This window comes from Podarcis filfolensis (genome assembly GCF_964270895.1).
Source record: "Podarcis filfolensis genome assembly, chromosome: 16".
In the NCBI taxonomy this organism is placed as follows: domain Eukaryota; kingdom Metazoa; phylum Chordata; class Lepidosauria; order Squamata; family Lacertidae; genus Podarcis; species Podarcis filfolensis.
This window is the reverse complement of record NC_139620.1, coordinates 16,104,330-16,117,934: the sequence shown is the minus strand read 5'-3', so window position 1 is coordinate 16,117,934 and position 13,605 is coordinate 16,104,330. Positions and strand designations below refer to the sequence as shown.

General features: G+C 51.0%; 1 protein-coding gene across 1 annotated transcript; it reads left to right on the top strand.

Annotated features, from left to right (window-relative positions):
* Nucleotides 1–11,825, top strand: ANKRD34A (ankyrin repeat domain 34A). Its single transcript, XM_083589391.1, has 2 exons — nt 1–1,719; nt 8,993–11,825. Exon 2 carries the CDS (start codon nt 9,050–9,052, stop codon nt 10,628–10,630), a length of 1,581 nt encoding a protein of 526 aa, XP_083445517.1. The 5' UTR covers nt 1–1,719; nt 8,993–9,049; the 3' UTR covers nt 10,631–11,825.
* The last annotated feature ends 1,780 nt before the right edge of the window (nt 11,826–13,605 follow it).

The following is a 13,605-nucleotide window of genomic DNA, read 5'->3' as shown; positions in this document are numbered from 1 at the left end:
AAAGCAGCTTACAGTAGTTTTCCAGTTTGTTCTTCTGTGTTTGTCCCCACCCCCATGGACTTACAATCCAAGGGCAGATCCACACCAATGCATTTAAAGCATGTCCAATGCACATTTAAAGTTCATGAGTTTCTCCAAAGAATACTGGGAACTGTAGTTCGTTCAGGGTGCTGGGAACTCCAGCTCTGTGAGGGTGAAACTACATTTCCCAGGATTCTTGGGGGGGGGTATTGTGTGCTTTAAATGTGCATTGGATGCACTTTAAATGTAGGGTATGGCTTTGCCTTAAGTCTGTGCAGTTTTATTGTTATTTCAACCATCCAATACAATATTAAAGAACGGCATTTACCCAAAAATATATTTACATTTTTTGCCATTCACCACATTGACCCCAGTAAAAATTCTCCTTGGCTTTCGGGCAGCCACTGCAAATCTCACAACTTTGCCTGTCACGAATTTGTCAGAATCAGACAACCTACGTGTGATTTTCACTTGATTGTCGCCATCAGGTATCTTACTTAACAAATTCAGAATAAACTTTACCCTCTGTTCAGAATACAAAAAGATCTTCCCTAAGTCAATAAAGAGAGGTTTTGGGGGGGAGACAGAAGGAAATAAATACATGGCATGTTGCAGTCATTAAAAAAAAATATATAGTGTACTTTCAGATTTGTGGGAAAAGAGACCTTATTTTTCTATTTTGCATTTTGAAATGTTCTTGCATTTATATCCCACCTCAAGGTGGTTCTCCTCCTCCTCATTTAACCCTCATAACAACAACCCTGAAAGGCAGGCTTGGCTGAGAGGCAGCAACTGACCCCCCCCACATCCAGTGAGCTTCATGGCTGACTGGCAATTCGAACCCCGGTCTCTCCCAGACCCTAGCAGTCCAACACTCTAACCACTACACCACACTGCCTCTGTGATGATTATAATTAATTTCCCAGTGCCAACATGAAAGACCCGACAGTCAAGACTACAAAGAAAGAAATGACCTGCTCTTTTATTGCAGAATTAATGCCACCTGGCCTAAACCTGTACTGCGACTCACCAACAACGTGCAAAAAAGATCTTGGGGAGAAAACGCCCCAAAATTACTGTAAGGGGTGGGGTGGGGGGGACACTAACCCTGGCAGACAGAACCAAATTTGTAAGTGTTGACTAGCAGCGAGCCTTTAAGAGACGATCTCCCCCCCACCCCAAAAATGTGGTGCAGTGTATATTTTAATTGGGGGGTGCTGGTCCTCTCCCTTGCTTTTGATAGGTAAGGGGGCTAAAAATAGCAGAATCCGCCATCCAGCCTTAAGAACCTCAGAATGGTTGGTTGGTAGGAGAGATGGATGGAGAGATAGACGCCTCCGCCGCGCCCCCCCCTCCCCAAATCTTAGAGGAACTGGATGATCTTTGGAGATGGCTTGCTAACGATTGGCCCTTTCGCTCCATCCCCGAAGCAGCAGAGGGGGGTTAGCATCATTCCCAGGCACCAAAATAACACAGCGCCAGAGAGCAGCAGCAGCAGCAGCAGCAGGACACGTGTTCGGCGTGCAGAGGAGACGGGAGAGATCGCCAGAGCCCCCCTGCTCCGTGGCTCCCCCTCTCTCTTCCTCCTCCTCCCGAGAGCGCAGCAGAAGCATGCAGCCCGGGTGAGGAGCCTCGCCTCGCCAGCCCCCGCCAGGGTGGTGGTGGACCACATAGAAGACCACCGGAGGATGCAGCCAGGTACCTTTTCCAGCAGAGCTGTTTGGGGTCCATGCAGGTGTGCAGCGGTGCCTGCGTTTCCCCTGGGCTGTGGGATGCAAACTTTGATCCTCGGTTTTTTGTTTTTTTACCAAATAAAATAGGATTTTAATTTTAAATACCTTTCTTCAACCAGGTGGGCATCTGTTGGGGAGGAGGGTGGGCAGGGAGTTTGGGGGCTCGTGAGCATTAAGAGAGTCAGGGTGGGGTGGGGGGAACTGCCCTGTGTTATTTTGCGCCAGGGCTGAAAGTGTGAGAAAATCATGTAATTTTTGCATCCGGGTTGAAAGTGTGACAAAAGCGTGTTGCTTTTCCATGGGGGTCGAAAGTGTGACAATATCATAATATCTTTGGGGGGGGCTTCCTTTAATTTAGGATGGGGGGGACCTCAGACCCCACAGGCTGCTGGATATTTGAAGGAACCAGGTCCCTGGTTTTCTTGAAGAAAATCCCTACCAAAATCAGGGGGGTGATTCCCTCCTTTCCCCCACCCACCCCTGATCTCCAAATACTAAAAGCGCGGGGGTCTCGAAGACACAGAAAGAAAAGGAGGGACCCCAGTAGTGCCAGATTCTCCCACCTTCTTCCCTGCAGGTTTAACAGACTCTAAATTTGCCAGTGACACCCTGGAGCAAAATGCACCCTCACTTTGCATGTGGACTGGGCAAGCTTCAGAGCTACCTCCATCCTTTCCTGATTTCCCAGTTCAGAAGTGGGGCTATTTCTAGCGGGTTTTAAAAAATAAATTAAAAGTATTCCAATCCAGTCATGCCTTCCGCCTCCTTTCGTTTCACATCACCCCCACAACACCTGTTCAGGAAGACTGGGGTGGGGGAAATATTACTGATATCTTGGCTATGCAAAGGCACCCTTTCTGCCTTGCTTCTGAAAACCACAACGAATCCATTCGCTCATTAAGGCTGGCTTTGGGCTCAGTTCCCTACTGACTGTTATGTAACCAAAGTGGAAACAACCCCCCACAACTCACACTAATTTTGAGCAATCTCTTTTGTCTTCAAATCCCAAAACATCCAGGCCTGAAATTTTAAACAGAAACAGGACCCCCTCTCCATCTGTCTCCGCACAGAAGGGTCTGTCTTGCTGAGGGACCCTGGGCAAAGTGGTAGATATTATCAGTCTGCCAAATAAATGCCACCTCCTTGCTCTTTATATTTAACCCCCTCCTAAGAATCAAGGATGCAATGCTAAAAATAAAGTGTGTGTGTGTGTGTGTGAGAGAGAGAGAGAGAGAGAGAGAGATTATTTCTTTAGTTATTTCAGTTTTTGATCTTTTAAAAATAATAATAATAATTTCAAAAGATGAGTCTGCCTCCTGCCCACCCACTTGGCATTAATGAAATATCTCTCTCTCAATAAAGTCAGTTTGCCCAGCAATGGGGATCAAACGTTTGCTGTTTTGAGTGGGTCTGCGATTCCAGCGGAGAGCTCTCTTGAGAGCTTCTCCCGGCTTTGATAAATATGTCCAGGTCTCCGGGGAGGAGGGGAATCTGGGTGGAGGAAGACAAGGCGAAGGGCTTTAGTATCAGATTTGTCATTAATTTGGAGCCAGGCTTGTTGAGGATAAATTATGCATCTTGCTGGGAAACCCAAGATGGAACTGTATGCCTTATTACACCCCCAGCATGACATAAGGATTTTGCTAATATTTGATATATGGCTCTTGTAGATTTCATTCGAGTGCCCCTAGAGGGACTGGAGAAATGATATAGAGAGCGGTGAGTGTGGGGAGGGGGAGAGAGAGCTGGGAATCTGCAAGGACGAGGGTAGTCATTCGTCATTCTGTCAATTCCTGGGAAATGCAGGTGGTCCCCGGTCACCTTAAATAGCTTGACCTGAGCGTTGCAATCCAAGAGCTGAGCTTTGGGGCTTGTATATAGGGAAGTTTTTAATGTTTGATGTTTCATTGTGTTTTCATATTTTGCTGGAAGCCGCCCAGAGTGGCTGGGGCAACCCCGTCAGGTGAGCAGCATAGAAATAACAAAATAATCATTAAATTCTTATTTGAGGCGCCCAAGGGTTGTATGTCCTGCAAACAGCGAGGATTGCTTTTCTTTTCTGCGGACAGCTTTTCCATTTCGTAAGTTCATTGTCAACGCTGTCGCAAGGGGGTTGGACTAGATGACCCCTTTCGGGGACCTTCCAATTCTATGATTATATGTTTCTGTGAGCAAATGTATGCTAGCCTCAGATACGCTATCAGGCAAGCTTGGCCGTGTTGACATTTTTAGATTTGATTGCTAAATGCAAGCAAAACAAACAGGTCGAAATTAGATCACCCTCCAGGGTGACAGAAAAATTTCCCAGTGTAAATTAGCTGCATTTGTGTATGACATTCAAATGCTTTCCAGAAACCCTCGCATTGCTGGCTGCAAAGAGGAAATGAACCACATGAACCACAGCTCTGGGGCACCGGCTGGGCCTCCCTCTCTATTTAAAATACTGTCCTGAACCAGGTCCTGCTACAGGGTCAGCAAGCAGTTAGTTCCCCACCAATAAGCCCAGGTGCCCTCCTTGTGGCTCCCTAAAATTATTCTGTGACCTGGAGTTAGTGAACAATCTCGTGAGCAAAGGTCTTCCTAGGCAGTGAGGCAAGGGCTGGGTGGGGCTGCTGGGTCACACCTTAAAAGAAGAAAGCAAAAGGTTGGGGTGTCTGAGAACAAAGGAATTTTGTGTGTCCCCTGACCTCAACCTGCAGGATGTGCTATTGCCAACCAGTGGCGTAGCGTGGGTTGTCAGCACCCGGGGCAAGGCAAGTAATTTGCGCCCCCCAACCCATGGATTTGCGCCCCCTAACCCGTGGATTTGCGCCCCCTAACCCTACCCCCCAGATGTTGCGCCCGATGCGACCGGCCCCCCCTGCACCCCCCACGCTACGCCACTGTTGCCAACTTTTTAGCCCACCACCCACCCAGCTTGCTACTGCGGCTTGTGTCAAATGTCCTCACGTACTCATCACTGCAGAATGTACAGTGGTACCTCAGGTTACAGACGCTTCAGGTTACAGACTCTGCTAACCCAGAAATAGTACCTTGGGTTAAGAACTTTGCTTCAGGATGAGAACAGCAGGAGGCCCCATTAGTTAAAATGGTACCTCAGGTTAAGAACAGTTTCAGGTTAAGAACGGACCTCCAGAACAAATTAAGTTCTTAACCCGAGGTACCACTGTACTGTAGTTAAGTGCAGAGAAACACTGGTCATTTGAACAGTTGGCAACTCTCTGTGGAGGTACTAATCCCCACTCTGCGGGATAATTATAATTATTTTATTTATATCCTGCCTTTCCCCCAGAACCAGGACTCACAAACACCGGAAAAACCCAGAAATCTAAAAGCATATGAAGTATAATAGTTGAAAAGCAATTAAGATATGGTAGAATGAAAATGACATAAAAACAAATCTATTAAAATGCAAATAGTAAAAACAGCACAGCACTGCTATAAGTTCTTTCCTTAAAAAAGAAGAAGAGTACAGACAGTTTCTGAAGGCTTGTCAGAATAAAATAGTCTTCACCAGCCAGCGGCCAGTCTGGCCTCTCTAAGGAGGGAGTTGCAAATAGTATTAAGAAATTGGCCAGGTGCGTTTTGCGACTGGCACGGGTCCAGTTGTGACCAATGTGGGGATCTGTGGGGGACTCCTATGCTCGGGTCCCATTTGGGGGTTTCCCTTCGGGGCCTTTAGTTAGCTGCTGTGCGAACAGGACTAGACGGTCCCCCTTTGGCCTGATCCATCCGGCTCTTCTTATGTTCCTATTTAATTATAGCGGCCTCCAGTAGCACAAGGGGTCAGTGCGTCTAGCTGTTAACCAGAAGGTTGGTGGTTTGAGCCCACTGCCAACTGCCAAGCTGGCATCTGGATTCTGTGGAAACAGAGTACAGCCACGGATAGTTTCCATGAATTTGTCTGACGCCCTTTTAAAGCCATCTAGGGAGGTGAGCGAGTTCCATCACGGGAGTGAGTTCCGTGGTTTGACTCTGCACTGAATTTTCTCTGTCCTGAATCTTCCCATCTTCAGCTCGACTGGATAGCCAGGAGTCCTAGTGCTACAAGGGAGAGGGAGGAAAACTTTGCCCTATCTACTTTATCCATGCTTTGCAAAACTGGATATACTTCTACCATCCCGCTCACCTTTTCTAAAAAGTCCCAAACGCTGCAACCTTTCCTCGTAAGAGAGTGTTTTGTTTCGTTTTAATTTTTTAGGGAAAGGGCCATCGCTCAGCTCTGGAGCCCCTGCTTTGCATTCCAAAGGTCTCATGTTTGATCCCTGGCATCTCCAGGTAAAGGTACCCCTGACTGTTAGGTCCAGTTGCGGACGACTCTGGGGTTGCATGCTCATCTCGCTCTAAAGGCCGAGGGAGCCGGCGTTTGTCCGCAGACAGCTTCCAGGTCATGTGGCCAGCATGACTAAGCCGCTTCTGGCGAACCAGAGCAGCGCACGGAAACGCCATTTTACCTTCCCACCAGAGCAGTACCTATTTATCTACTTGCACTTGACGTGCTTTCGAACTGCTAGGTGGACAGGAGCCGGGACTGAACAATGGGAGCTCACCCCGTCGCGGGGATTCGAACTGCCGACCTTCTGATCAGCAAGCCCTAGGCTCTGTGGTTTAGGCCACAGCGCCACCCGCGTCCCAGGTAGGGCTGGTGTTTTCCTGAGACTGAACAATGCAGTATCTTAAGTTCCTAGTTCATCGGCCGGGCTCATTCCAAGCCTTCCTATTCAATCAGTCCTAACTAACTCTGGGGGTTAACTGGTGTCGCTGTGCATGGCCTCCCATGAATTGTGGGCAGGAGGCGATTTGCCTGCCACACTAAATTAGCCACGGCCGGTAGTCAGAAGTGGGATTTATGAGCCAGAGTGCGGATTTGCTCAGCCATCCAGAAGCCACTTGCTCCAAAGCAAAGTCTCATTGAAGCGGCTTTTGTTTTTAAAGCAAGCGCAAAAGGATTCTAAATTAGCGAGCTGGCCTCAAACAACCCGGCTGCCTTACCCCACTTTTCCCTCCTTCCAAGAGACACAGGAAGTGGAGGGGTGGCAGTTCCACGCTGCTGAGGACTGCAGCCTTTCTGAGGCCTCCTCCTGGTTTCCCCTGTGCAAGAAGAAATTGCAGGTTAAAAAGATAAATGGGGGAAAAAAGCCAAAATTCTGCCAAGTGACTCCCCTAAGTGGAAAAGTTGCAGCTTTTGAGGCTTTGTTTAGAAAAGGTGACATGATAGGAGATTCTAAAATTATTCATGGCCGGGAGAAAGTGGCTAGTGAGAAGTTTTTCTCCCCCTCTTGTAACACCAGAACTCGTGGACATTCCATGAAGCTGAAGAGGTTGAAGGTTCAGCACGGATAAAGTTCTTCACGTGGCACAGAGTTAAACTATGGAACTCCCTCCCACAGGAGGCAGCAATGGCCACCAACTGGGATGGCTCTGAAAGAGTGCTGGACAAATTCACAGAAAGGTATATTATCTGTGATGGCTGTGTTTCGTCCCAAACAGCTGGAGGGGGCCATGTTGACAAAGGCTGGCTTAGAGAACATGACATATTGAGGGATGTATAGAGTCATTATTCAATCAATAAATCAACAAAGCCGGCAGAGAACTAGAGGGTCGAGCATGGATACGAGGGCAAAAGTTGCCTTCAGGAAGAACCTAATACAGTTCACACAAATAACCTGGTTTGCGCAAGGGAAAAAAGACCCTGCCCAAGTGACGCTTCCCGCAAAGTCAACTAACCTTTGCAAAAGCCACCCTGAGTTTCCTAGCGTTTAAAGGCATGGGCAGCAAATCTCAAGAATGAGAATTAATTACCCTTTTCCCTTCTGGCTCCTGCGGAAGGGTTTCTGAGTCACAGCAGGCTGTTTTGGATGCTGCGCCCGGAAGGACCGGCCAATTGTGCCCGTCTGTGTCTTTAACAGCATGTGGAGTGAACGCTCCTCCTGCCAGCGCTGGCAGGGGCCGCGCCTCAGCGGGGGCAGCAAAATTGGCACAGCCTGCCTAAGAGACAGGAGGTCCTTCCCCCACTCGGCTTACCGCTGGCCACCTCTAGAAAAGTCACAGAGATGCTGGGAAGCATCCAAAAGGGCTGCTGAACCTGCTTTGGACCTTAAGGCCTCAAGCTATCTCCTTGCAAGGTTTGAAACTTGCAAAGGAGCAGTGAGTGGTCTCTTGAGAGGTTGTCAGAGGGGCAGAGAGGCTTGCAAAGTGCTGAGGTTTGACCCAGCAAATTCAGACCCCAAGAAAGCTTCTTTTAATTTCAACTGACAGAAGCTTGCAAAAGGAGCAGAGGGGCTGCTAGCAAGGTTGTCGAAGGAGCTTGCAAAGTGCTGTGCTTTGATCCAGCAAATTCAGATCTTGGGAAAGCTGTCCTTAATTGTCAGGAACACGGCCCCCTGCTCAGGCCTAACTTGTCTCCTGCGCTCTCTTTCTGTTCCTGAACCCCACTCCTCATTTCCTATCCCTACTTTTCCCTAATGCTGGTATTTTTTTCCAGGCCCCACCTCTTCCTTTCCCTGGGTCTATTCATGCTCCTCTTCCTCCCCTGATTTCTTTATTCTGCAGACCCTCCAAGTGCCCCTATTTTTCAGGGGGCAGTCCAGGATTTACAGCAGCTGTTCTGGTTTCTGATTTGATCCCGGAATGACCTGCTTTTCCTTAGGACGTTCCTATTTCCATCAGAGAAATGTTGGAGCGTATGAAGTCATGCGACCCCCGAGCCAAGGAGATAAGTAACAATGCAACCTTTAGAAGATGTCTGAAGGCAGCTCTGTATAGGGACATTTTGCAATGTTTCAGTATGTTTTTATATATGTTGGTGGCTGGGGCAACCCAGTCAGATGGACAGGGTATAAATATTATTACAGTGGTACCTCAGTTGTTGAACGTAATCTGTTCCAGAAGACCGTTCGACTTCCGAAACATTTGACAACCGAGGCGCAAACGGCGGTCAGCAAAGTCAGTGGAGAAAATTGAAAAACACGCAGTGGAAGGCGTTCGAATTCTGAGGCACGTTCGGAAACATTTACTTCTGGGTTATCGGCATTTGAAAACCAAAACGTTCGGTTTCCGAGATGCTAAAAAACTGGGGTACCACTGTATTATTATTATTATTGAATAGGAAGCCCCTTATTTCATCAGAGAAATGTTGGAGGGAATGCTTTTGGACAGACCTTCAGAAACCCATAATATTGCTCTACAATAGAGCAGTCCTCACGCTCTGGTTTCCTTCGCTTTGTCTCCCATTCCAGGTCATGGCGTGCCCTGAGATGTCCTCCTCCATCTCGTGATCTCCTTGCCTCTGCCCAATGCCTGCGGAACCGCCTGCCACCGCCATGGTCCACCCCGAGGGGAGTGCCCTGCTGAAGGCTGTCTGGCAGGGCAAGTTCCGCCTCACCCGCCTGCTGCTAGAGGGCGGGGCCTACATCAACGAGGGCAACATCCAGGGCGAGACCCCCCTCATTGCGGCCTGCGTGGCCCCCTACGAGGACCCTCAGAACAAGTCCCGCATGGTGAGGTACCTCCTGGAGAACGGGGCCGACCCCAACATCCCTGACAAGATGGGGAAGTCCGCCCTGATGCACGCCTGTGCCGACGGGGCTGGGGCTGAGGTGGCTTCCATTTTGTTGGCGCATGGGGCAGAGCCCAGCGCCAAGGATTACTCCGGGGCGTCGGCTTTGGTGTACGCCATCAACAAGGGGGACCGGGGGACCTTGCAGGTGCTCCTGGATGCTTGCAAGGCCAAAGGGAAGGAGGTCATCATCATCACCACAGACACGTCCCCCTCAGGGACCAAGAAAACCAAGCAGTACCTGAACTCGCCACCGTCGCCAGGCGTGGAGGACAGCCGTTCGCCCGCTCTGTGCATGTCCCCCTCAGACATCGAGGTGAGGACCTCCCAGTCTCCCGGCGGCAGCGAGAAGGAAGAGGAGCGTGACGTTTTCAACTTTACCATGGCCACCCGGCTCAGCTGCTCCCCTCTCCCGCACGGCAAGGGGAAGGAGGCTGAGGAGAAAGCCCCAGCCCTCCCGCCCAAAGGCCGGCCCAAGCAGCTGAAGAGGTTGAACTCGGAGCCGTGGGGCCTGGTGGCGCCCTCTGTCCTTGCTGCCTCCCACCAGGAAAAGGCCCGGACCCCGGAAGAGAGGATGACGGCTGAGATGAATGGCCTGAGCTTCTCCAAGAGGCCTCCGTTGTCCCGGAGACATAGCATGGAAGGCCAGGAGTCGTCCTGCCTCAAAATGGCCGCTCACCAGGCCTCAGGGGAAGAGCTGCCCAGCCTGGAAGCCGCGTGGGCAGAGAAAGTCCATTTCAGCCACCTGCACCAGACTCTCGCCCGACGCAACACGGCGCCCGAAACCCAAGACGGCGGCCCGAGTCCTGGCTCCCGGGCTCTGGTCCACCCCAAGCTGAATTGCTTGGACCACTACGAGTTGGATTCCCTCTGCCCCGAGTCCATTCCCGGCTCCCCGGATTCGGGCCGCGTTTCTGTGGAGAGGAGAAAGTACAACGCCTCCCCGTTGACCCTGCCGGCCAGCTCGTCCCGAGAGAGTTTGGAAAGCATCCCCAACGCCGTCTCCCCCATCACGATACGACGCCGGGCACCGGGTCTCCTCGAGAGGAGGGGCTCTGGGACGCTGCTGCTGGACCACATTGCCCACACCCGGCCGGGATTCCTGCCCCCACTCCACCTCAACCCCCACCCTCCCCTCCGCGACATCCGGGGCAATGGCAAGCCCTCCTCCCCGGCCCACAAGGGCCTGATCCCGGTGGCCCCCACTTCTCCCAAAGGCAAGAGGCTACTCCGGAGGCACTCCATGCAGACGGAGCAGATGAAGCAGCTGGTCAGTTTTCAGAGCCTGATCGCCCAAGGGGACTCGGTGGCCAGTTAAGACATGGCGGAATGGGAACAGGGCAATCTACAGTCTTCTCGTCTTTGCCTCATGGGGACTCGGAGGGCCTTCCACAATGCCATTTTCCTGCTTTCCTCGCCGGCCTCTGAGCCCACCCTGTCTTCGTAGCTGGGTTTCTGCGTCTTCCTCCTTCCTCTCATTTTGGTGTTCCATGTCGTAGCCGCCATCTTTATAAACTGGACATACGAAGCATGACGTCGGAGCCGACACCGCGAGGCCAGAGTAAAGGGGAGGGGCCTTTAGAGTGAAGTCGCTGAGGGCAAGTAGGCGACCCAGGAAGTTTTGCCCATCTGCTTGCGATGAAATTCTTTGGAGTGGGAAGGTTGAGTCGGGTGTTGGCTTCCTTGACTGACCCACCAAAATCTTCATCAGGCCTGCAGGAGACTTTTGGGATCCTTCGCTTCCTGCCCTACAGATGAGGCCTGGGAACTGCAAAAAAGGCAGAGCAATGGAGTCTGATGCTTGACATGGTGACTCCATGGGGTAAAACCCCAACATCTCTGAGAAGAAATCTAGAGGGTGAATTCGCATTTGGAAAACATACGTTCTGTGGATCATTGTCTGCTTTGAGGGTCCCGTCCTCAGCAAGCAGAGACCCATCCCAGGAGGAAAGAGGACTTTAAGCCCCCAGATGTTCTTCCCTGGGTCACCTTCATCTATATTCTTTTGAATATATTTTTTCTTTTGGGTGGGGGGAGATTTCAGTTGTCTTGTTGCCACTTGATGTTGGTTGGGTGGGTTGTGGGAAGTTGTATGCCCAATTTCAGGGAGGCGAATCTACGCACATCTGGTTTTTAGACCTGGAAAGCTGAAAACCGAGAGGGCACATGTTCTCTTTGCCACCTCCTGGAGTGGGTGGCATGGGCAAGGGAGAGCTCTAGCAGTGGGTTGCCAGGCTCTCTTCATAGGGATCACAGCCCACCTGGGCTCTTTTGGAGGGGGGGGTGACTTTCCTGAAAAGTTCAAATTAGTTTGCTGCAGCTGGGATAAATGCCAAACCCAACCCAAGCCCCTTTAAACTGGCATCATCCCCCAGCCCCACAGAATGCTGAAGCACCCGAAAAATGCCAAGGCAGCCTTTGCCAACCTGGTTTCAACCTGGAAGTTGTAGTCTAGAGCATATGGGTACCAAAAAAAATATGTTGGCAAAAGCTGCAGTAGGGCAAAACTCCCCCCCAAGTTATTTGATGCCTGAGACACAGGATATCTCCCTCCCCCTGCCCCGTGCCCTTGAATTAAACTCAGAGACACTCTTCGTTCTTCCTTACAAGGAGGTGTATCTATTTCCTCCATCAGCTCCCAGAACAATGGTATGTTACTGTTGGGAGTACCTGGTTGCTAACCACTTTTTTGGGCACCTCTTCCTCTCCCGTTCCTTGTCAGGGCTCAGGGATGGCAACAGGATTTATCTGGCCAACAGGAGTAATGTTGGGATTCCTGCCGCCGCCCCCCCCCATGCAGCCTGTCAGCTGTAACCCAGTCTGCATCAGGGAACCCAGACACATCTTTGACGCAATCTAAGCGCGGGTGGCGCTGTGGGTTAAACCACAGAACCTAGGACTTGCTGATCAGAAGGTTGGTGGTTCGAATCCCCGTGATGGGGTGAGCTCCCGTTGCTTGGTCCCTGCTCCTGCCAACCTAGCAGTTCGAAAGCATATCAAAAAGTGCAAGTAGATAAATAGGTACCACTCCGGCGGGAAGGTAAACGGCGTTTCCGTGTGCTTCTCTGGTTTGCTAGACGTCGCTTAGTCATGCTGGCCACATGACCCAGAAGCTGTACGCCAGCTCCCTCGGCCAATAAAGCGAGATGAGCGCCACAACCCCAGAGTCAGTCACGACTGGACCTAATGGTCAGGGGTCCCTTTACCTAAGCTCCCCAAGGCCTGGCCAGCTCTATAGGGCCCAAGCCTTCAAAACAGTGGTTCAACCCTCTTGCCTCTTGGCACTCAGTTTGCATGTCCTCTGGGCCAAAAGAGAGTGCCCAGCAACCTCCCTGCAAGAAACATGGATTCCATGGCTGTCGGTCCAGTTTGAAACAGATTGAAATGTCTGGTGCAGTCCAAGTGCGGGCCTTGACACTGCGCTCATTTGGGGCAGTCAAGAGAGCGAGAGGCTCTCCTGCCTCTCCCAGCTTTCCACGTGCCTCAGTTTCCTGCCAAATGGGGCTCCCGATACCGACCCACGTCTGTAAAACGACTTTGATAACCGAGGGAAGGAGGCCGTGGCAAAGCCGCCAGGGTTGCCGGCAACAACGAATGTATTCTCTTGTTCCTTCCTGCGGTTTAGTAGTGTCGACAAAGCAATAGTACTTCGGAGTAACACTTGAACTCAGCCCCTTCCATCCTTAAGCGCTGTTCCGAGGGGTGCTGAAATGACACCCTCACTCTCTCAGCAGGCACAGGGGGGCTTCAGGAAGGTGGGACCCCCACCACTCAAGACCTGAGGCCCAATCCAAGCACACTCTCAGCTCTCCTGAAGGAGCACCTGTGCAATGTTCCCTCTTCCTCGCACTTTTGCTCCCGGTCCTACGGCACACCCTGTGTCGCTGAGGTGTTGGTTGTTCAGGTGGCATGTGCCACCGCCCTGTGGTTTTTTCCAGCGATAAAAGTCAGTTCAGGTGGGGATGTCCGTCCCCCCCTCTACTCCTCTTCCAATTGGATCCCAGCCTCTCCATTTCCCTTGCCTGCCTTCCTTTCTTCCCACGACTGTCCCAGCTCAAGACCAGCCAGCCAGAATAACCTCTTCCTTCTCTCACAGCAGTGAGCACTTAATTTTGCTGGAGGGACTCTTTGAGAAGGACATGCCAGGGCCCCACATTAACCTTCCCTCGCAAAAACTGTTTTGTTTTGTTTTTGCAAACCCTGCTTCCGCAATCCTCTTCTACTTCCGCCTTGGTAACTGGAGCAGAGCGCTGGCTGGCCTGCTGCGCTGGAATGTTTATGAACATTCCACGA